At 53.9% G+C, this 23,337-nt stretch overlaps 1 protein-coding gene across 1 annotated transcript in view; it reads right to left on the bottom strand.

The window, feature by feature from the left end:
- TTC7A (tetratricopeptide repeat domain 7A) overlaps nt 1-23,337 on the bottom strand; it is a 120,436-nt gene that overhangs the window by 7,465 nt on the left and 89,634 nt on the right. The window contains exons 16-19 of the mRNA XM_042932202.1: nt 20,066-20,182; nt 16,475-16,572; nt 14,531-14,665; nt 6,509-6,711 (exon numbers count right to left, since the gene is read on the bottom strand). Of these exons, the coding sequence (XP_042788136.1) occupies nt 6,509-6,711; nt 14,531-14,665; nt 16,475-16,572; nt 20,066-20,182 (553 nt within the window). The remainder of the gene's footprint in view (nt 1-6,508; nt 6,712-14,530; nt 14,666-16,474; nt 16,573-20,065; nt 20,183-23,337) is intronic.

Here is a 23,337-nt window from a genome sequence, read left to right as displayed (position 1 = left end):
GGGTCTCTGCACACCCAGCACAAGGCTTCCGGGCCTTCTGGTTCCTTCAGGCTGCCTGCATTCTCAAAGCCACCTGCCACAGCTCAGGAAGCCAACAAGGAGGGAGAAGCCTAGAGCAGGTGGGGTGTCCTGGACCCTGAGGCATCAGGCCCCAGGAACCAGAAAACCTGCTCATCTGTGTGTTTGTCAGTCTCATTCAGAGCAGGGAACCTTCAGAGGGCCAGGCACTGGGTTTCACTTTTCAGCTGCTCAGGACCCTTTCCTCCTGAAAGTCAGGAAGCAGAGGCTGAGCCTGCCTGACCACAACAGAGCCCATAGTGGAAAGCCAAGCAGGGCCTCCCTAGAACCTGGCCTTCCCTGCTGCTCCTCCGAGCAGCCTCACATCATGCCCGTTTAGCTGAAGAGCCCAGCTGTGAAACTGTTCTCACCCTCAACTCAGACTCCTGCCTACTGAGCAGGCATTCCCTGCTCTCGGCTAAGGTCAGCATGGCCTTGCACTGTGTATACCCTTGTCCCAGGCACAGGGCACTTGGGGCCCGGGTCCTGCACATCTCTGCCTTGGCCAGACTCTCCTGATGGGCTCAGGAAGGACAGAGAGGCTCTGCTACAAACAATCTCTGGAACTTGGCTCTTGGCTCTACTTCCCTCTGCAAACAAAGAGCATCTGAACTTTGCCTGGGAGCTGTGCTTCACAGTGAAAAAGGTAAAAGTAACCCCAACCACTGGGCCATTCACTTACACAATTATTTAACCTAATTCTTAAAAAAAAAAATTTTTTTAAGTTTATTATTGTGAGAGAGAGACAGAGTGTGAGCAGGGGAGGGGCTCAGAGAGACACAGAATCTGAAGCAGGCTCCAGGCTCTGAGCTGTCAGCACAGAGCCCAACATGGGGCTCGAACTCATGAACTGCGAGATCATGACCTGAGCCGAAGTCAGATGCTTAACCCGCTGAGCTACCCAGGTGCCCCTAACCTAATTCTAACAAGAGACCTAGGTGCTTGGCATTGTGATTACCACTTTACAGATGAGGGCACTGAGGTTCTGAGAGGCTGAAGGACTTGGTCATGGAGGAATAGTGAATATAGGCAAAATAGGATTCAAGTCCAGGTCACTTAGCCTTGAAGGCTGTGTTCCAACCTCTAGACACAAGCTGGCTCTGACACTGGGGCTTAAAGACCATCCCAGCCAGGGGCGCCTGGGTGGCTCAGTCGCTTGAGTGTCTGACTGACTTCAGTTCAGGTCATGATCTCCCGGTTTGTTGAGTTTGAGCCCTGTGTTGGGCTCTGTGCTGACAGTTCGGAGCCTGGAGCCTGCTTTGAATTCTGTCTCTCCCTCTCTCTCTGTCCCTCCCCTGCTCATGCTCGTTCTCTCTCTTTTTCTCAAAAATAAATAGAAACATAAAAAGAAAAAAACCCAGCCACACAGCTTCAGAGGAAAACTACAGGGAGCTCTGAGGCCCTGGGTCCTCGCCCAGCATCCCCTCCCTACCTTCTCAGCACCCTGCTGGCACCACGGGCCACCAGGCAGCCCAAGGGAATCTGGGCCAATGACCCTTGTCCCACAGCAGGAAGTCAAGCAGTCTGGTCACAGGTGGAGCTCAGCCTTAGGCCATTTGCTATCACATCCTCCACATGAATGATGACAAAAATGCCTTTTCACAGCACTCAGCCTATCTGAGCCCTAAAATCTTCCCTTTGAGGTCACAAGGACCTGAATTATTATCCCCATTTGAGACAAGAGAAAACTGAGCCAGTGAGGGGAAGTAATCTCTAAGGCTTTCAGAACTCAAGGGATGGCAGGGCTATCTGTCGGTCTTAGATGTGTCACCTCTCCAGTCTAGTCTTGCCCTCCAGGATTGGGGATGGGGCCAGTCAGGGGAGGAGGATGGCAGGAGCTCTGTGCATCCAGAGTTCACCTGTCTGGCCTCAGACAGCAGAGCTTGTAGGATTCCCACAGCACCTGCAAAAGGCCTAGCCCAGAACCTCGGGGCAGGCAGGGTGGAGCTCTGGTCCTGGCTGACTCAGGCTTCGCCTTAGGGAGCGCAGGAATGGTGGTGGGGAGCTTCCAGGGACTTAGGGCAGGTGCGGCAAGTCCCAGCGTGGGGAAAGAGGGGCCAGAGTCTCTTGAGCTGGCCACACTATGGCCATGCCCCTGATCCCTCAAGCCCACTTGAGGAACGAGGCAGCAAACTTCATGCTGGGAGCGAGAGGGAACGAATGCAGAGAAATAATTCACTGCCCCACTCTCATTGGGGTAATGGATGACAGAAACGCTGTCTTCCTGTCTTTTCAGGGGCATCTGGAGACAGAAGAGGCTGGATCACCTGGCCAGGACTGCTTCAGAAATTACATCCCCAGGAATTACATCACAGGAGCCAAAGTTCATTTAGGGCAGTTTCCCCCCTTGCTGCTGGGGTGCCCAAGGAGGAAAGCGTTCTGGGGAGATGGAGCAATGAGAGCCTGGAACTCCGGCCTACGAAGAAAGCATGACCACGGGCAAGAGCCAGTGAGGAGCAGGGAAGCCTGGCCAGAGAGGCGCGAGGAAACCCCAGAGCCTGTCCTTGGGACAGCAGGGTGGGGGCCGCCCACAGACACAGGTGCAGGGATGTAGCATGCCTGTCCACTCCTGGCCGACGCTCTTGAGCTGTCTCTTGCAGTGAGACAGGCTGCATCAAAGCATCCACACTCCTGGCTCAAGCAAGGGGCGGGCAAGGAGAATGAGTCAGCCTGTGGCCGAGGCTAGTGACCCTCCCACCATTAAAGTCAGGGGACCTCATGGTCCTCCTGGGAGGGCTCTCAGTGACTTGACCATTCCATTAGTCCCTCCTGGGTTCCTTGCCTTCCCCAGGCATCCTTGTTCCCTTGGAGATGCAGAAGGACTCCTGAGAGGTGGCAGGGCAGAGACAGGCTCAGAGAGAGAGGGGTGTAGGCACCTCAGATTTCTCTCCACCAAGCCCATGGAGCCCTTCTGAAACACTGTCACCTGGGGGCCAACTCCTCTGCTTCCTTTCTCATGTTTCCTCAGAGCAGGCAAATCGAGTTCAGGCTTCCCCTCCGTAACGAGATTCTTCTGCCTGTAAATTAAGTGCTGAACGCCCAGGCTGAGTGAGTAGGGTTTCTGGCTACCTGGTGGGGAGGCTGAGACCTAGCTGGCAAAGACTGTTAGGATCTGCTCCTGAGATTTCACTGGGAATTTCCATCTTCAGAGAGCATGGCATTTTCTTTCTGTACCTGGCAGTCTCCTGAAGCAACCTGGCCCTCCGTGAGCCTAGTGGAGGTGGCTGCCTGCAGGGCTGGGGTTTGATGGCACAGACACTTCTGGGGCACTGCTGAGGCACAGTGGAGACTTCCCTGGCAAAGCACCGCTAAGCTGGTGTCTCTTTCCTGCCTGTTGGGTAGAAAAGCCTTAGCTGAGACCAGGGTGGAGCCTGAACCATGGAAATGCCTCCCATCACATCCAGGGCAGGGAGGGTGGCAGGACCCGGAGAGTAGAGAACCTGCTTCGGGGCCAAAGTTCATTTTCTTAGAAATGCCAGGACCCTGCCTCCTAAAAGCAATCACCTTCCACTCCCAGAAGCTTTCTCTGGCCTGTCCTCAAAGTTCCTGTCCCCATGCACACAGCCCTAGGGAGAGGCCCTGAGGCTGGCCCCCCTGGTGTTTGACGATCCTGCCCTAAGGACTGTAAGGCTGAAGGTGGCACCCACACAGCTCACCGAGGGACCCAGAGCTCTCCTGGCCCAGCCTGTGGGTGGCTGTGCTCTTAGGGGAGGGGTGCCTCTCCTCTCCTTGCCCCTATCAGACAGAGGCTGATGTCCTTAGAGAACCACCGTGGTGTGGCAAGGCCAGGATGCACTCCTTGGGAACCTGCCTTGGCAATGACTAACTGCATGGGGGTCTGGATGGGTATCAGTTCCCCTTCACATTTTTTTCTCTGGATAGTTCTCCAAGAATGCACCCACCTCCAGAGTTCATGAAGGTTGAGACAACTGATGTGTCTCCGTCACTCTATTATTTTTATGGCAAATCCCTTACATAAATGCCAAGTTGACTTAGACCAACAGGTAGTGGTTCCCCTGATGTTGCACCATGGTAAAGAACATCTAAAGGTCACGTGTGTGCTTGGTGAGAAAAAGTTCTGTGATTGATTAGCAATGTCTGTCACGGGTATGGGACTGGAGATTAGAGGCTTATACGTTGTTCTGCCTTCTCTGATGTTGCACTGAAGACTTTTAGGAGCACTTTCACATGTGCCACCTCATTTGATTAGAAGTGACCTAGGAATGATGTAGATTATTATTCATTTACAAAAGGAGACATCAGGAACATGGAAGTTAAGTGTGTCTTTTCCTAAATCACCCAAGTGAATTGGGGCCAGAGCCAGGATTAGATCCTAGATGTCCTGAGTTTGAAGCCAGCACAGGGAAGGCACTCACATCAGGGAATGCTGGTGATCAACATACCAAAGTGTTCCTTCCTGTGTCTTTGGGGAAAGAGTGCTTAGTAAATCTCCAGGCTTGCAATTTGCTATTCTTCATGCATATGTGTGGGATGCTGGCAGGAACAGAGCATGTGGAAAGCAAATGGGCTGCCCACGCCAGAGCCGACTGCCCCTCTGGTTGCTTGTAACTTTCAACAGTGGGCAGGCCTGGCCCTGACTTGCTCTAATTTCATCAAATCAACAAGGCACCCCGGGAAGAGAAAAGGGACCATTTCAGAAACATCTGCAGGGAGCCACTCTGGACAGCTATTGAGTTACCATGGAAACCCACCCTAGGAAACTGCTTCAATTTCAGGAAAATCGCTACAAACAATAATAAGCATAAATGAAAAATGGTACACTGTTACTTCAAAATTGTACTTGTTATTGGGTTTTAGGGACTGAGCCGGCAGGCACATATCCGTGAGCGCAGTGGAAGGCAGACATCTCTGCCTGGCTGCAGGCCTGATGACAGAGCCCACATCCTCCCTCCCACCTCCCTAATCAAGTGTCTGGATGTGACCTCCGGGGAGGCATTTGTCAGAGGAACTCATGTCTGAATTGCGGGAGGAAGGAGGACGTGCCTTGCAAAAAACAAACATTTGCTGAGCAGACTGCAAGGCAACACAGAGCCATGTGGAGGGGAACATGGGCCAGGTGTGATGTCACTGCGTGGGCTTTCTTCAGCTAACGCTGAACATTCACATGGGTCCAAAGTAGATATCCTTTAAGAAATCGGGCAGCAGGAGTAATAGCTGAGCTGGGAGTCTCTACTGTAATCTGTTTTCAGGGACTCTTGGGCTGGAAAGGACCTTGTAAAGATGACTTGGCCCAGCTCCTCCCCCAAGTGGTGTTTCCATTCTGTTGGCAGTGTCTTCAGCAGACGGTTCCTGAGTTTGTACTTGGACTATTCTAAGAGCTGTACGGTTTTTCCTGACACTGAGCGGAAATCGAACTCCCTGTGGCTTCTCGTGAACGAATCAGACCCCTTTTGGCAATGATAACCCTCCAGCCATCTGGAGTCAGTCTGATCCCTCTGTGTTCTCCATGTGGCAGGTGTCAGTGATGCCCTTATGGTTGCTCCCCTTAAAGAACTGTCAAAGGGGGACATCTGGGGTGGAACCTGGACCCTGACAGGGGAAGACCGTGTAGCTAATGGTATGCTCATGAATTATACTTCAAAAATCACTGTGCATGTGCAGGCCTGTACACATTCGGATCATTACATTTATCCTGATACTGGCTCTCTCAAAGCAGCTAAGGAAGGAAGGGAAAAAAATGGCTATCCCTAGTCTACTATACCAACTGTTGGAGCAGGTATTCAGTAAATGTTTCCTGCACCAGAGAATCCCCACTGCACAGATAAGTAAAACTGAGGTTCAGAGAAGCCCACGATCACCCAGAAAGAGAATGGCAAGGCCAGGCCAAGAACACCAGCATCCTGCTCTCTGCCTCCAAACCTTCCCACGGAAAGTCACCGAGCCCTGGGCACCCACGTCCTGAGCGCCATGTTGCCGGACTGGGGGCCGCTGGGCCCTCTTACCACCCCAGGGGCCATTTTCCATGTGTGCTTGAGTCAGGGCTGACGTGACAGCCCATCTCAGGACATCCTCTAAATGACACCAAAGAGGCACAGAGCTCCTCTTAAATGGGAGAGGCAGCCTGGTGATCACGGAGGCACTGGAGACTCCCAGAAAGCAGAGCATTTGCCTAGTGTGTCCAGGGCAAGGGTCTGATGAGGAATAGCGAAATGCCTTTGGGGCTACACTGCTTTACCGAAACTTACAGCAAAAAGGAAGTCACAAGGAATATCAACCAAACCTACATTTTTTCATCAACTCAGCCAGGCTCTGATTGAAGGGGAATGGCCCTGCCTCCGTAAGACACTTGTGTCTCCCAACAGAGCAGGGAGGAAGCCACCTCCCCCCAAGCACCGGGGAACAGGGGCGGCAGGGCACCTGCAGACAGTGGAGAGGGTGAGAGGGCAGAAGGGCCCTGATGCCTTTCTCGGGGGCTGGGGGGCTGACTCACCAGGCTGTGCATGATGCGCACACCATCAGGGTTCACCGTGAGTGCCTCCTTGTACAGCTGCTTGGCCTCCTCCAAGCTGCCCTTCATCTCGGCTAGCCGGCCCCGCATGTAGAGTACCGAGTGTGAGGTGGGAAAGAGGCCCGCTGCCTCCTGGATGCAGAAACCCGCTTCCTTGAGGTGTCGCTGCTCCATGAACAGCTCAGCTGTGAAACCAGAAGGACAGTGGGAGGTGACAGCGGTAGGAAAAGCCAGAGGCAGAGGACCCCTCCCTGCATCTGACTGGCAGCCCCCAGAGTGGAGGGTCTCAGGTGGTGGAAGCCATCCCTCGAGTCACAGCATGGGCGGGGCTGGCTCTGGGCCGTGGGGGCAATAGCAGAGAATGGTTTCCGAACCATTCAGGCACCGCGCTACATGTTCCACATGGACCGTCTCCACTGACGCTCACAGCAGCTTGTAGAACAAGCACTTTTATTACCCTGCTTCAGGGAGGAGGAAACTGGGGCACAGAGAGGGTAGGGAAGTGACCTTAAGACCACAGGGAGAGTCAGCTGTGGACCTAGGGTTTGCATCAGGTTGTCTTGACCTCCAAGCTTGGCAGTGGGGGCACGGGTGGCGTCTGTAAAGGTCAGGTGGCTTTCTGCAGTGTCCCTCACTTCACCTGGTGACCCTGAGTCTCGGGGTGGGGGATGGAAGCTGATCAGGAGGATGCAGGTGTGTGCTACCACAAGGCCCACACTCCTTGAGACCGTGGGCCAAGGCCTGCTTCTGCACAGTGTCTACTCTCATCTGACTCTCCTAGGAGGTGCTCTCATGAGCCCTGTGCTAACAAACCAGGCTGAGGGAGGCAGGGCGTCACTCTAGTCCCTCAGTGGAAAGGGGTGAGGCAGAGCTGGGCTCCTAGCAGCTCCGGCCTCTCTCCAAAGCCCAGGGCTTTCTGCCACACTGAGAGAATAGGTAATGCACGTGCCTTTTACCAACAAGCAGGAAAGATCTGTCCCACAACCAGTTTGCCCTCTTCCCTGCAGATCTGTGGAAAATGGGGCCATCTCTCCGATCTCAGGCCAGCCCACATAAAGGCGCATTTCAGATCCACGCTGCACAGGTACACACCCACAACAGGCACTTTTAGAAACAGGCCGGCTGGGCTTGCAGCATGGCCTCATGGCCCCCTCAGCCTTCCTCTCCGGCAGCCCTGGGCTCAGCTGCCCCTCCCGGGGCTGGTGCCTGCACACAGATGGGAGCACAGAAGGGCACGCAGAGCCTGGCTTGTGGCTCTGCCAGGAGCTGTTCCTAGCACAGGCCAAGGGCTGAGGTTACACTAATTCAGGTTACACTAATTCAGGTCTGGGGCGGGTAGATAACAGACATCCCCAAAGAAGCTCCCAGAACAAGGTGGAAAACCTGGGCCCAGGCATCGTCTTCCTGTTTCAACAAGAAGCAGGAAGGAAGCCTAAGGCCTCAACTGCAGCACACAGCATTTGGGGGTACTCAGCGTGAATGTTGCCTAAGGTTCATTGTGTAATCAAAGTAGCTTGCCACATCCTACAATACTACAGAGGCCTTTTTGAGCAAGGGTATGCTTTTTGTCTCTAGAGGAGATGAGAATTTGGAAGAACTAAGTAAACACAGAGGAGCCAGGCCCCCAGGATAAGGCTAAAGAGAAACGCAGGCTCTTGTCCCTGTAGACAACCTGAACTGCAGAGTCCCAAGGCAGAAAGTGCAGGAAGGTGAGGCCAGGAAGGGCAGCCTTAGAGCCCAGGGCCTTGCAGGGAGGGGTTTGTCTAACTCTGTCTAAGCTCTCCTCTGCTGTGCTGTCACGTTCTCTTCTGGAGCTGCTGCCTGGGGCTCTGAGCAGGGTGCCTTCATAACTGAGGGCCCAGTGTGCAATTACAATGTGCTGACCATGTGCCTGGCCCACCCCCATGAGAAGGATAAAGAGGGGAGGTGGGGCAGCGGAGCGACCAAACTGCTGGAGGGAGCCAGGGCAATGGAGCGCCAAGTGCCAATTCTGAAAACTCTGGGCACTCCGAAGGGGTCAGGTCAGCTGTGCTGGTGTGGCCAGGGAAGTCTTCCTGGGGGGAGGCAACACTGGAACAGGGGCCTGAAAGTACAGGGGTGCTTAGACAGGCAGACAAAAGGGAGGTTGTGCAGACCTGGAGGGCTGGGCTCCACTGTGACCTGCCCGAACTCCCCAGGGTCACTGGAGGAGAGGGGGAGAAGCAGAAGGAGGCGTATGGTGTGAGTGCCAGAGGCGGGGAGGCCTGTCCTGCACCAGCCCCTGTAGCTGCTTCCTCTACCACCAGGAGCTCAGCTCAGAGGCTAGGCTCTCCACTCCCATAGACCTTGCCCAGCAGGCCCAGCCCACCTGCCTGCCTGCCTGGTACTGGCATGGCTCATTAAGCTGTTTACAACTTGCCGTCCTGTCTCCTGAGTCCCTGTCTCTGGAGGCTGCTCCTGGGGTCTCCCTTGGTGACTCCTCACAGTGCCTTCGTATCAACAGATTTCAATTACAGGGATCCCCACCTCCTTCTTTCCTTGTGGCCCTAGCCCTTGTCAGGCTGGCCATACAGCAGAGAACATGCCCTGAAAAATAGGTAGGGCTGCTTTGGTCCGATGGACTTCATTACCAGTTAGGCAGGAAACCAGATGACACAGAACAGAGCCAGAGAAGTAAGGTCTCCTGAGGGCTCCTGGCTGCCTTGCAGACAGTCCCTGGCATGCTCAGACTCCAGGGCGGGGCCTCTGACCTGCAGACAGGCCCACAGGTCTGGGGGCTGCAGTACACCCCTTCTTCCTAGCCTCAGCGTCCCTGGGCAACTGTTTTACCAAACATGGTGCTCCCCAGACAGTCAGCCAGCCTATGCTCTGGCTGTAGCGTGGCACCACACCCGCGCACTGCCCTGATTTCTTGACCTCCTGGCCTTGACTGCTAGGGCCCCAAGGTGCCCACCCATCCGGGCCTCCCCCTGCCAGGGCTGGAGGAACACTCCCTGTTACTGGACTTTCCTTGAATTCTCACGGTCCAGTTCACCACCCCAGCAAACAGACCTAGCTGTCCCCAGTGTCGAGGGCCCCTCTCCCATCCCCTCAGCTCATTTTCTCTCCCTCCCGATTTCCCTACTTCTCTCATCTCCTCTCTGCCAGCTCTTGACCTCTCCTCCTACCTCTCTGTCTCAGCTTTTCTCCCTCTTCTGTCCATCTCTCTCTACCAGCCCCCCCTCTGTGCTTCTCCCGGCAGGCTCCAAATGGAAAACATCTGTTCCCTGGAGCTTTGCAACAGTCCCTTTTATTGTTTTTTTTTTCTGAGGCATCCTGATCTAACCCTGCACCCTGAGCTGGTTCCAGTCTTTCGGCCAAAGCAAAGCCCCACCCCACCCCCAGGTTGGGGGATGAACTCACTTTTCACCGGCTATTTGCACACCCTCTTTGCAAGGAGGGCCTTGCCCTTGGACTAGTTCTAAGCTGAGGAGCAGGGGGAGGGAGGGCCCAGGGTCATGTCTAAGGCCTTTCAGGAGCCTCCCCATATGAGAGTGCACTTGGCACTCAGGCTAAAGGCAGAGGCCCCTCAGGGAAAAGCTTAGGAGAGAAGGTTAGGCCCTTAGCTAGCCTTGAACCCCAGAAGGGATCACCAAAACTATCCCCCTAAAGGAAACAGGTGTCCTCCTCATGGAGCAGACCATCAGGACATATGGACACCCCGAATAAAGGTGACAGAAGGGAGGCGGACAAGGAAGGAAAGAGAGAGACAATCATGGAACCGAAAGAATAACACTGAGAATCCGAAGGTCTGAAGGCATTTTGCAGGTTGGTCTGAGACCCTCCATCCCAGGGACCCAGAGAGGGGGCCCAATTTACCTCAGGCCACAAGGGAATCAAAGCTGCAGGGCCTGGGCTCCTGACTTCCTGTCCCTGAATGCTCTCCTCACTATCTCTGCAGCTGGGAGGAGGGGGTGCAGGCAGAGGAAAGAAGAAAAAGCCAGAGGAAGAGAAGAGGGTACGTGGGAAGGAGGCACAGAAGGCAGGAGGGAGAAGGGCGGGGAGCTGGGACAGAGGGGAGCGTGAGGGAAGACAAAGAGAGGGATGAGGAGGAATGGAAGAAAAGCACGAGAGGAGGTGGGCGGGGGGCACTGGTGAGGCTGTTTCTCCCTTGACTGCAATGTTATAATAAACATGACCGTCAGACACTGCCCTGGCCACCCACCCCAGTTCTCCAGTCTGCCCAGCTGACAGCGCGACAGCCGTTACCTGCCAGTGCCCAGGGCCTCCTGAGTACTGTCCCCATAGAAGGCTGGGTCTCCCATCCCGAGATGCCTTGGGCAAAGGGTTTCCGGGCACAGATTCAGCCTGGACCAGTGGGGTTACTGGCTCTTGCTCGACGGATCTGTTTAGCAGTTGGAGCTCTGTGCCCAGTGCCCAGACGTGGTGAATCCGCCATTTGGGAGCTGGGACTTGGGCCAACTTCCCCCCGCTGAGGGAAAGCCCATGGCCGCCCATGAGTGCCCTGGATATCCAGGTTAGGGGATCTCTTCCCTACATCTGTCTCCCTTTCTCTAGCACACTGTTAGCTCCCAGAGACATGAGCTTCAGTGAAAGAGGGAGGTGGGCCATCTTGCTCTTCTGGAAGGCACCTCTCGACACACAGGATCCTGGAGCATCTGTTAGTCCTGGTGCCTCTCCCATCATCACACAGACCCTCTGCTAAAGAGGCAACATTCCTGGAATGGATCTCTCAAGTGGAAGCCCTCCGTGATGCTTCTCACATCTGACTGGGATGGGCGGAGGCTTGAAGAGGCTTGAAGAAGGGCAGCCCTTCATTCAGTAAGTGCTCAGCAAATGCTGGCTGGTGATGCTGGTAGCTTATGGAGTGCAGACTGCTCCAGAATCCTCCCATTCTCAGAATAAAGAACCTGGCACACTTTCTTCCTTCCCTTTCTGGCTGTGGCTGCTGTCCCTCAATCTATCCCCACTTTCTCCTATAATGACAGAGCCCCTGCTTTTTAACAGGGCTTATAGGCAACCAGGACGGTGACATTTCCCACAGTCCTATGCAGCTAGTTGCTGTCATGTGACTAAGTTCTGGCTGGTGGATCATGAGGGGAAGTGATTAGTGCAAATTCCAAAATATGCCCTGACTGGGAGGGGGTGTCCCCTTCTCCCACTCTTCCTGGTTATGCCTGGGAAGGTGAATGTGGTGAAGAGCCATCATAGATCACAGGGGTGAGAGTGACTCCCCAGGTAGAGCAGAGCCAATGAAATGGAAGGAACCTGGGTCCCTGGACCAGGAGAGCACAGCTGTCATCCCAGTCAAGGCCTCCATCTCTGAGTTGTTACAATGGCTTCTGAGTTGTTACAGTGGCTTCTGCAAGGTAGACGCTTTGTTTTTCTTACAAAGCGTCTACTTTGCAGAAGCCACTGCCATTTTGGATTGGTCACACACACCCAAACTTGTCTCCTAATGCCACTCTGCCCAACCCTTACTTGGCACCACGTTCGTGGCATTCAGATTTTGTTCTTGAGAGTTCTCTGTAGGCTGAATATCTAGGATAACATCCAGAGAAGAAAGGCTAATGTGCAAGTTATCGAAAGGCATGTGTTTACACCGATAATTCCCAAGCCTAATTACAGGCTTACTCCTTCCCTGGAGTTACCAGGATGCACTAGCATCCGGAGCATAAAGCAGCATACTTGAGAAATGCAAGCAGGTTTGTGAAATGCAAAAATGTGTTCATTTGCTGATGGTAGTAAACAACATGCGTCATTAAACCAAAGGCCTTGGGAACTCTAGAGTAGGCAATGCACAACTCCGATCTGATCGCCGGGTTGCTGATGTGCCCCTTGAAGTTGGTGAAGGCCCAGTGTGGGCAGCTTCCTACCCCAAGCACATGTAGGGGCCGGGGCTCCGGTGTGCCTCTTGGGAGCCGTTACGGCTTCATGTCTTAGCAGATGACAGGGGGCTCTCTGCCTAAGGGGAGGCTTTTTTTAATATCCCTCTGGAGTTTTCAACATTCCTTTTCCTACTCAGGATGCAACAAGCCGGCTGTGGAACACAGCTCCCACACATCCCTAGCATCCTAAGGGACCCTCCTATGCTAGCTGTGGCAATGTTTGCATTATTAAAATGCTTCCCTGTTTAGCCTGTAAATCCTGGCCCAACTGTCCCCCTCCGCCACATTCAGAACCTATGGTGGGGGAGTAGGGGGAGTACTGCATGCTAATAGGACCATATGTGAAATCCAGGCAGCGGGAAACCTCAGATTCCCAGGTAACCACATTCTGCCTCTGACTTGCAATGTCCGCCAGTCTCCAGAACCATCTACTTGCAGTGCCTTCTGCATCTCCCCTGGATGTCTGTAGGCGCCACCCCCTGGGTAGAGATGGGCACTCAGGGTAACCAGAAAACAGGCGAGGAGCTTCACTCGGGCAGTTCTCGATCAGAAGGCCATGTTGGCCTGGTGCGTTTCTAGGATTCCACTTATTTATTTTTTTTAATTTTTTATTTTTGAGAGGGGGGTAAGGGGCAGAGAGAGAGAGAGGGAGAGAGAGGATCCGAAGCAGACTTCTGCTGAGGGCAGAGAGCCCGATATGGGGCTCGAACTCCCAAACCATGAGATCATGGCTTGAGCCGAAGTCAGACGCTTAACCGACTGAGCCACCCGGGAGCCTCTAAGGATTGCACTTATTCTGCTACCTTCCTTTTTCTTCTTCTGCTGCTGCTATTCTGTGTCATTCAGGTACATTGATGGCCTTGATTCTTTCCCCTTTCACTTGAACCCACCTCTCACCCCGGCTTAGATGAAATTCTCAAACCCAGCAAGTGCCTCCCTGGAATCCTTAGTGGAGGCTCAAGGACGGTCACCACTGGGGGCCATCCTGCTTCTGTCTCCAGCACGACTATAGTGGATGGGACAGAGACCAAGCACCATTTACTGGTGTCCCACGCTGCACTAACTGCTTTACACACGTCAGCTTATAGCTCATGATCAGGACAGACAGAAAGGGGCTGGCATTAGAATCCAAGCTCTGTGGGGCACCTGGGTAGTTCAGTTGGTTGAGTGTCCAACTCTTGATTTCAGCTCAGGTCATGATCCCAGGGTTGTGAAACCGAGCCCTGCATCGAGTTCCACACTCTGGAGGCTGCCTGAGCTTCTCTCTGTCTCTCTCTCCTTCTGCCCCTCTGGCTCTTGTCTAAAATAATAATAAAAAAAGAACCCAGCTGTGTGTGACCCTGAAGCTGCCTGCCTCCCCAACACTAACTGTCCCTCAAATTCCCCGGTGGCAGTGGTGCCAGTTACCTATCAAGAGGCCACCTGAGGGGCAGTCGGTTAGGCATCTGACTTCTGCTCAGGTCATGATCTCACGGTTTGTGGGTTCAAGCTCCACATTGGCCTCTATGCTGACCGCTCAGAGCCTGGAGCCTGCTTTGGATTCTGTCTCCCTCTCTCTCTGCCCCTTCCCTGCTCATGCTTGGTCTCGATCTCTCTCTCTCTCTCTCAAAGATAAACATTAAAAAAAATTTAAAAAAAATAAAGAGGGAATGGCCATCCCAGTGTTATCAGCCCTCTGCTTTCAATGAACTACACTGCCAGCCCTCACCTCTTCTCTGTGAGCCTCTAGGGTTTGAGTACTAACTGGTTTTACTCAGGGGAAGATGGGCAAGAAGGAGGGATGGGCCTGTTTTGGGGACTAAGAAGACTATCCATCTATGTGGTCTTTCTTCAAATCTTCTTACACTTATATTTGCTGACAGATAGCCTCTCCCAGGTAGGCAGGCAGGTCCTGTCCCCATTTGGTGCAGAAGGAAGCCCATAGCCAGACAGATTAAGTGACTTTTCTTGGGCCAAGCAAAGAAGAGCTGGAACCAGGGCTCCAGGTTTCTGATCCCCAGGCCTTTCCATGAGTACTACAGTCTACCCAGGCCTTGGCAGGGGCCCTCACAGCCCCACACTCCTTCCTCCAGGGCAGGGCACGGCTGAGAGGCCTGCAGGCGGGCAGGTGGGTGTCACTGGGGCCGGAGACACTCACCAGCCTGGAGCCAGATCTGTTCCAGCGTGGTCCACAGCTGCATGGGGCCCTGCTTCAGGACTGAGCTTGGCACAGTCAGCTCTGACATGGCCTCCTCCAGCCGGGAGGCCGCGATGGATGATGCGCGCCGAGACCCTGCAGAGCAAGAGGGGAGAGGGCTGAGCAGCACAGTCCGAGCAGTGACTGGAGCAGCCCCACGGCTGGGCAGCTGCAAAACAGCTCACAGAGCACCGGGAAGGGCCCTCCTTGTACCCTCACCCATGGCTGGGATTGAGGAGTGTCAGGCAGCAAGCCTGCTTCCAAGAGTCTATCACTAGAGAAGATAGTCATAAATGTTGGCAAAGGTGCCTGCACTACTGAAAAGAGAAATGATCTGAATGTCTAACGATAGGGAGTGGTTCAAAATAAGTGAGGGTACGTTCGCACAAGACCCTGCAGTCATTAAAATAACAACACATATATCTGGAAACCGATGTAGAAGGATGTTCACATTATATAGTTAGGTGAAAACAGCATGTTAGAAAAGGGTATGATTATTTATTTATGTTTATTTATTAATTTTGAGAGAGAGAAAGAGCATGAGCAGGCAAAAGGCAGAGAGAGAGGGATAGAGAGAATCCCAAGCAGGCTCTGTGCTGGCAGCACAGAACCCGATGCAAGGCTTGAACCCACGAACTGTGAGATCATGACCTGAGCTGAAACCAAGAGTTGGACGCTTAACCAATAGAGCCACCCAGGTGCCCCTGGTCACATTTGTATAAGAAAGAAATAGGGACCTAGAGAAAAGGTCTGAAAGGCCATTATTAAGGTCTGGATTTTGAAACGGTGGATGATTTTTCTTTTCTTCCTTTTGCTCTTTGCTTTCTGTTTTCACCAGTGCATGTTATCGTATCTGATATAGAAGGGTCCCACTTGAGGTTGTGCTGTGAGGGATCCTTGGGTAGCAACTCAGGTCAGACCCTGTGCCCTCCGGAGAACCTCCCCGGTGGCAGTTCTGGGTGACACGGGTCCCTGTTGAGGATATATAAGCCATTGACATTTACAATTCACATGCAGGTGAAATGTGAGCACTTTCTCTCTCTCTCTCTCTCTCTCTGTCTTTCTTTCTCTCTCTCAGAGGCAATAAAGGCTCCAATAAACTCAGGAGACCTCGGGGCAAACCACAGATGGTTTCAGTTTATAAGACAAGTGCATGTGGAGTCCTAATAATTGGCTCATGGTTCTTTCCTCCCTAACTGCAAGGGCGCTATGCCCTCCTTCACCATTCTCTCCTTGGAGCCAGCAGCTCCACATTCAGCCCAGCGCCCCCTCAGATGTGCCTCCAAGTCAAGTCAGGTGCAGGGCTTGGCATCGGAAATCAGCTCCATCAGTGACAACAAAGATGCATCTCGGTTCATGTCCGCAGAGGTGGAAAAAATGAGCAATGCCACTAAACGCAACTGCTTCACACTCCATTCGGGTGACTAATTCTTCTTGTGCCTTTGCTTTTCTGCTTTAATCAGGGCCTCCTTTCAAACAGTTCTCTATGGGCTTAGAGTTATAAATTTGAGCTCAGCTCATTCCTTTCTACTTGACTCCACTCGATCTACTAAGGACATTTTAATGGCAGACATTGGCCTTGAGTTTAGCCTAAGGGGAGATGGTTTCTGTGCTCCACAGTCAACTCTCCACCCTGGCTCTCCTCTCTGCACCCCTGCCCAGGAGGCTGGGTCCGTCCCTTGCCTGCTCCAGCAGTCCACTTTCCGCCCCAGAGCCAGGATGGGCCCAGAAAGATGCCCGAGGGCAGCTCCTTAGTTTCTTAGCACCAGGCGCTGGGGCCACGGCTGGCCAAGAGCAGGGTGGGTTTGGCCAGACTGGGAAGATGCCACTCTCCCCAGTTTGTGCTCAGGCTGGGAGACGGAGCGGTGGGCCCACATGGGCAGCTGCCCACGGGCACGTTCTTACCAGAGTCTGCATCATGGGCATCGGGCAGAGTCAGATGCATGCCACTCTGCTTCTTCAGTGTGACACCCTCGCCGAGGCTCCCATCCTTTTCCAGGCCTCTGAAAGGCAAGGGAAAGCCAGGCCCCAGTGAGGCAGAGGGCTTGCAAGGGAGAACAAGGGAGCCTTACACCAGGCAGGGTCTGAGGCTGAGAGTTTAGGCCTGGGAACGGAGCCAAAGCTAGGACCACTAGGAAGGGTGGAGACCACCAGAGATGGCAAGACAGATCGGGCCTCAGGCTTACCCTAGAATCTGGCTAACCCCAGAAGCTACACTGACATGCTGTTACTCCCCAGCATGTGTACACACCCACACACTCACACACCCACACACACACACCACCACTATGTGCCCGTGAGGCCATCAGTCTCCCCGCTATTCCTTAACACTACCACATTTCATCCCTGCAGCTAACATTTGCTCATGCAAACCAAGAATGTTCTTGCTGTTTGTTCTTCTGGTCCACACAACCCCCCCCCATCCTTTAGAACCCAGCCCAGAGCCCCTCATACAGCCAGAAAGCCTCCTGTGCCCCTCACAGCTGCCTTCTCCCCTGCCCTCCGTCAGCATGGATCCAGCAGCACATGGGTTAGAAACTCTCCCTCCTCTGAAGTCAGTGATGGTAGAAGCTCCCCCAGGACGAAAGGAGGTCTTTGCTACCTTTTGCCACCCTCACAATGTCCAGCAGAGTGCCAGGCACAGAGCAGGCACCAAGATCCAGCTTCCAAGGAAAACTTGGTCTTCACGGGCTACCAGAAATACCCCCAGCCCAAGCCCCAGGGAAGGAAGGCCCAGCCACCATTCTGCATCAGGCACTCTACGTCGGGCTACCAGGGTAGCCCCAGAAGAACCAGAGGGAGGGCCCTGCGGGGGCAGATAAACAAGCATGGTACTCTCCCCTGCCCCCAATTCCCCAGGTCCTTGTGGTTCCCACACTGCTAGGGAGGTTCCTCTTTTCTCAGAGTGGGGAAGCGGGGTGGGGGGTGGGGGGAGCCACAGCTCAGAAAGGCAGCACAGCCTGTTGTGCCCATCCTGGGGCACACATACCTCCAGCCACCCCGCCTACTTCTGGGGTTGCCCTTGAACCTGCTGACCAGGGAAGCCTGGAGGAGGGCCAAGGTAAACAGGGCAGGATAGATGGCAAGCCCAGCCTGGGGCCAGAGGCTTCTGACCTTCAGGGGGTGTCAAGATGATGGTCCCAATCAAGAATGCCAGGGCCCAGGGTGTCCTTGCCATTTTAACTCATGCTCACACTGGTCTGAACTTGGGCCTGTGGGTGCACGGCCATGGTGCAGACATTAGAGGAAACCATCCACAAAACACAGTAGATCCAGGTTGATGCCTTTCCTCCCCACCCTTTTCTGCTCCCAGAGGCACCAGAGTGCGGTGCCAAAGAGCCAGAGACACCGGCCACCCCTCCTTAGCTGTGAGACCCTCAGCAAAGCATTCTAAGTCTTACTTTTGTCATCTCATTGTGTGCAGTAACAAGCAGAAGATGCCTATCTCATGAGTTTACCGTGAGGAGTACAGGAGACAACATGGGCAGGTGCCCAGCGCAGGCAGCTTCTTGTCTCACCATCCCTCCCAGCCCAAGAAGGACTCCAGAAACAGCCCATCTCAGGGACTTTTGTCACTTGGTTCTAGGCCAACATACAGCATTGCTCCTATCCTGAAGAACCTGGCAGCCACCAGGGGAGGAGAGGTGGGGAGGAGAGTCCATGATGAGCACTTCAAAACACCTAGATCATGAAGGTTGAACTGAAGCGTCCAAGGCTGGGTGACTACAGGCTCCATGAAGGAAAGCATCTGAGCAGGGCCTGGGGACAGCATGGGCTGGCCCAGGTGGAGCTGAGGAAGGAGGGTGTATGGGTGGGGTGGGTAGGCCAGACCTTCAGGCTGTGGATTCTGGCCTGTCCTCAGCTGCTCCGAAGCAGATTTCACAAGTCCTAGTTTCTGCTCTGTGGCTCCAGGTTCAGAAAGAATGCTTCCTATTTGACTCCAGGCAGCTGGCCTGGCTGAGCCCTGCCCCGCCCTGAGTGGGGAGCTATGGGAGGCTTCCCAAAAGAGGTGCCTGGGGAACCTAGGAGGAGCTCCACCAGGCCCTCCTATCACAGATGAGTGTGTGAGTGGTGACTTAAACAACCCTAGCAAGAACCCACAGCCCCAGCCCTGGAGAGAACATGGGGCAGCCCCACAGTTCTGCTGCCTGGAGGGGAGGCCCAGGATGGGCCCAAATGCCAAGACACGGGGCTGCAGCTCAGAGAGGCCCCACAAAGACCACCTGGAGGAGCAGGCAACCAGCCATCCAGCCAAGAGGAGGTTCCTGCCACCTCCAATGACAGCTCCTTTCTGTAAGGGGAGCCAGACTATACACCTGCAGGCTCCATGAAGGAGTGACTGTAGCCAGTGAGTGGCTGAGCAAGGGGTATCTCAGTGCAGGCCCCGCTCATCCCAGAGTCTGGTCCTCACCCCCGTATCACCCAGCTGCCAGACAGCTCCCCATTCCCTTTCTGAAAAGTCCCTCACCCCAGAGCCTCCTTCTGGCAGCTTCCATTCACTGGGTCCTGCTCTGCCCTGGAATCTCTCAGGCCTTTCAAAGGCCTTCAGAGCGAGGCAGACCCTATTTGCCCAAGGGTTTTAACCTCATTGGATTACCCTGGAGCCTCCTCTGTAAATTTCACCACCAGAGAGACATGCCTCTGGGGATTGTGAAACCCTTTAGGGTTCCCAGAGTCCCTGTGAAAATGCAAACACATCTACCGGTGTGGGGTCCCTTAAGGCCTCCGGGAGATGATACAGCCAACAATTTCAGGGAAGGGGAGGGAGGGAGGACCAGAGGACCAGGAAGTCATGGTGCACCTGCCGGGCACAAGGCCCTTTTCTGCTTTGGGCTGCACGGTGTCCCAGGAGATTTGAGCAAAAACTTTCAGCAGATTCAGTCTGCACAAGAGTCCCTATCTGGCCCAGGAGAAACCCAGAGCCCAGGCTGGGGGCTGTGGCAGGAGATAGGATGAGTGGAGATGGTGGGTGAGTGGGGAAGAGGGGCGGGCCTTTCAGGAACTCTGCTTCTTCCTCTTCCCTCTAGCTTCCAAATGGAGCCAGGAAGAAGCAACCGGCTCAGGGCTGCGACTCGGGAGACCCAGGTTCAAGCCCCAGCACTACCATTTACCAGGTGAGTGACTGGCAAATTCTCTACGGTTCCTGAGTCTAAGTTTCCCTCCTGGGGTGAGAATAAAATCTGACAGTGTATAATATGTAAGTAACAATCCCAGAACCTGGCCCAGATGCTCAATAATAACTTCATTCTTACCCCTCAGAACTTCAGTTTCCTAAACAGGTTCTTTGTGTCCTCACAGAGGATTGTCAAAAGGTTAAAATTAGCCTACGGATGTAAAAGGCCCCAGGAGCAGTAAGTAGCACACTCTGATTCAAATATCGTCACCACCCCCAGGCATCATGACCACTCAGCTATGGGCTGTTGCCCTGGCAACGACCCCCTGTCAGTGCTACCCTCCACCCCCTGGGCGACCCCAAGGATGATGATGGCCACTCACCCCAGCTGGGAGAAGCTGTACAGGGTCTGCCACAGCCGCAGCATTTGTCTGCAGGTCACAAGGGCTTCCTCCGGGCCTTTCAGGACCTGCTCCAGCTTCACCTTGGTGAACATCAGGCTGCAGGGAAGGACAGGAACAGCTAGCACGTCCCTGAGAGGGCCCCCTTTCCCTTGGTCTTCCTCCCAGGCTGGGAACCCAAGGGATTCTGCCCCACCGTGCTGCCCGCTCCTCTCATCCACTTGGCCCCTGATCAGATACTCTCCTGGCCCACTCTCTGAAGCACTGTTAGGTGTGTCTGCTAGTCTTGCTTTGTTTGTTCCTCTTACCCACATCCACGGTATGCACCATCCTCAGTGACCATGTGGCCATTTTTATATTCACACACCCCACAGGCCCCCAGTGAACCTTGTATATGAGAGACCCAGAAAGCAATTGCTCATCCAGGAATGGAGCTAAGCAAGGAACTGAAAAAGAAAGGTTACCTAAAGGCCAGAGTTGTGCTTTAGACCTTGCCAGCGCACAATAAATGCTCAATTAACATCTCCTAAACTGAACTGCAAACTGTTTCCTGACCCTGGATACATGAGGAGTGTCATCAGTCATGTGTTACTTTACCAAAGAATTCTTCACTGGATTTCCTAAAACAGCCAGCTCCCCTTATATGTGCAATAGGACTCAAGTGACACCAAGTCCTATTCAGTCGCCATTTAGGAACACAGTTGCTCTGCAAAGGGAGGCAGCAACTTCAGAATCTCTTTCAACCTGAAAACTGGGCGTCCTCTGAGGTCAGGATGCTGCTGGATGTGGGGATGTGGCCCTGAAGGGGGCTGGGAGGAGAGGGGAGGGTTGCTCCCACCAGAAGGTGGGACCACAGGAGGGGCCGACAGCTCCCTTCCTCTGTCCTGGACATAGCAGAGACCGTTAGAACACTGCTCACCATAACTGGGGCGGGGGTGGGGGGCTGGGAGACCTGCTGTGCCAGGTGTTGACCTTTCAGTTGTCAGGGAGTATTGGGGTCCCAGGGGAGGGTCAAGGCAGCCGGGGACACTAAGGACATTCAAGGCAGTGGCGATTCACTAATGGCTGTGGAAGTACTGCATTCTTTATACTGTGGGTACTGCCAGCCACACTGATGCACACCAGCTGCCTGGGCAGCATGTGAACTTGGCTGAGCCACTGAGACCCAAACAAGGCTGTGGCTCTGGTTCTCACTGGGTGGTGAGCGTGAGGCCCTGTTAATCCTGGCATTGCTGGGACAAACCCACATGACTGTCAGGCCCTGTACTTGATCGCTGCCCGGTTAGTTCTGCTGGACCATCTGAGGTTGGCACACGGGCCCTCATAGAAGTGGAGTCCTGCATCTAGACAGGGTGCATCCTGTGATCTGAGGCTGGAGGCACCATACAGGGAGGCCAGCCTCCACCTGGGAGCTTTCCCCTCTGACCTTTTCATGCACTTGGAGCCCTGGCCTGAGACCTTGTGCTGAGACCTGGGCCTCCAGCCTGATGAAGGACGTTGATGGCCTCACTCTGCTCCTTGCTTCTCACACCTTGTTTTTCTTAGATTGTGACTTGCTGCTACAGAATGAAGATCAGAGTGGAATTTGCCCCAGTTCTCTTTTCAGAGGAGGAGGTTTGAATTCTGACCAATTATTATTTTTCCTCCTTACCTTTCCTCAAAAATGCATGTGCATTTTCTGCCTCTGCTCACAGGACCCTGGCACCCCCACCCTCCCCTGGCCTTGTCTCTCCATGTTCATCCCCTTTCAAGCTTGACCATATATCCCACCTTCTCCAGGGAGACTTCTCAGACCCTTAGGATGCCTTGTGCCCTTAGAACATCTACTAGTGAACTGCCTGGCTGGCTTACAGGGAGGCCTAGGGAGGCCAGAAACTGGGGTCCCCACAGTTTAGACTGCACAGGCCTGGGCAGGAGCATGGTCTCTGCATCTTGGTGGGTAGCTGCTGGGGAAAACTGGACCTGCCATCCCTACTCTTCCTTCCTGGATTCTCGAAGGGTCCAACACTCCACAAGTATTAGGAACCTCTGCTTCAGGAATATGGAGTAGAAAACATGATTTCTGCCTTCAAGATAACAATTAGTGCTAAAAATGACAAATTGCCTAGCTAATAAGGTGCTGATTATCAAGTGATAATCAACTGGATCAGACTCAGTGCAATGAAGGAAGAGATAAGGGATCTTGCTGGGGCTGGTGTTTGATGAAAAGGAGGGTGGCTCAGTCAGTTTCAGCTCAGGTCATGATCTCACGGTTTGTGGGATTGAGACCCAAGGGCTCTGTGCTGTCGGGCACCGTGCTGACAGTGTGGATCCTGCTTGGGATTCTCTCTGCCCCTCCCCCACTTGTGCGCACATGCTCTCTCACTCTCAGAAATAAATAAAACCTAAAAGGATTAAAAAAAAAAAAGGATGGTGGGGAGGCACATGGTTGGGAGTTGGGGGAGAGGTAAAGCATTGGGAAGGGGGGGAACCAGTGGCTAGAGAAGGTGTTGATGAGGCGTGAAGACCCCTTCCTGCCGGTGTGGGGAACATCCAGGCTCAAGTCCATTCTAAGGCTGCCCTCCCCTCCCCCTTCAGACAACCAGAGCAGCAGAGTCCCCTGGGCAAGGCCACTTAGGGTGGGGCTAGGCTGGTTCCTGGGACAGCTCCCTGGGTGGACCAGCCCTGAAGCATTGCCCTGGTACCCCATCTCCCCAGACATGCCTCCTCTTCAGCTCCTCTCTTCCAGGCCCAGACCCCCTCCTGTTCCCTGCATCCCTGAGAGCCAGGATGAGTGGCAGACCTGACCACACCATGTGCCTAGAACAGAAGTGGCTAAAAGCTGAGCTGGCATAGTGTCTTCTACCAACACAGGCTGTTATCCTCACGGCTGCTGACATTCCATTAGTGTGAGTGACCCAGAACGGAATTTCTCAACCAAACCACATCCTTTCTGGGCTGGGGCAAGCGCTCCAATAGTCACCCTCTGGTCAGATCCTTCACTCCCGGATCCTGGGAGGCTCCAGATTAGCTCCTGAGATCTCCTTAGTCTCACAGTTCAGCAGTGCCAAGAGGGAATTTCCTCAACAAAGAACCCTGCCCTGACTGTCCATGACATCAATTCAAGTGCCTTTGTGCAGCCACCTTCCATTCCCGCCTCTCCTCCCATGCCCTTGGGTACCCGCGTGCTGCTCATATGGGTATTAGCAACCTGAACTGGAAGACAGGCTCCTGGACTCATCTGTGTCCTGCTTCATGTCAACGCTCTTGCTAGG

The sequence above is a fragment of the Panthera leo genome, chromosome A3, assembly GCF_018350215.1.
Source record: "Panthera leo isolate Ple1 chromosome A3, P.leo_Ple1_pat1.1, whole genome shotgun sequence".
In the NCBI taxonomy this organism is placed as follows: domain Eukaryota; kingdom Metazoa; phylum Chordata; class Mammalia; order Carnivora; family Felidae; genus Panthera; species Panthera leo.
This window is presented reverse-complemented; position numbering and strand designations above follow the sequence as displayed.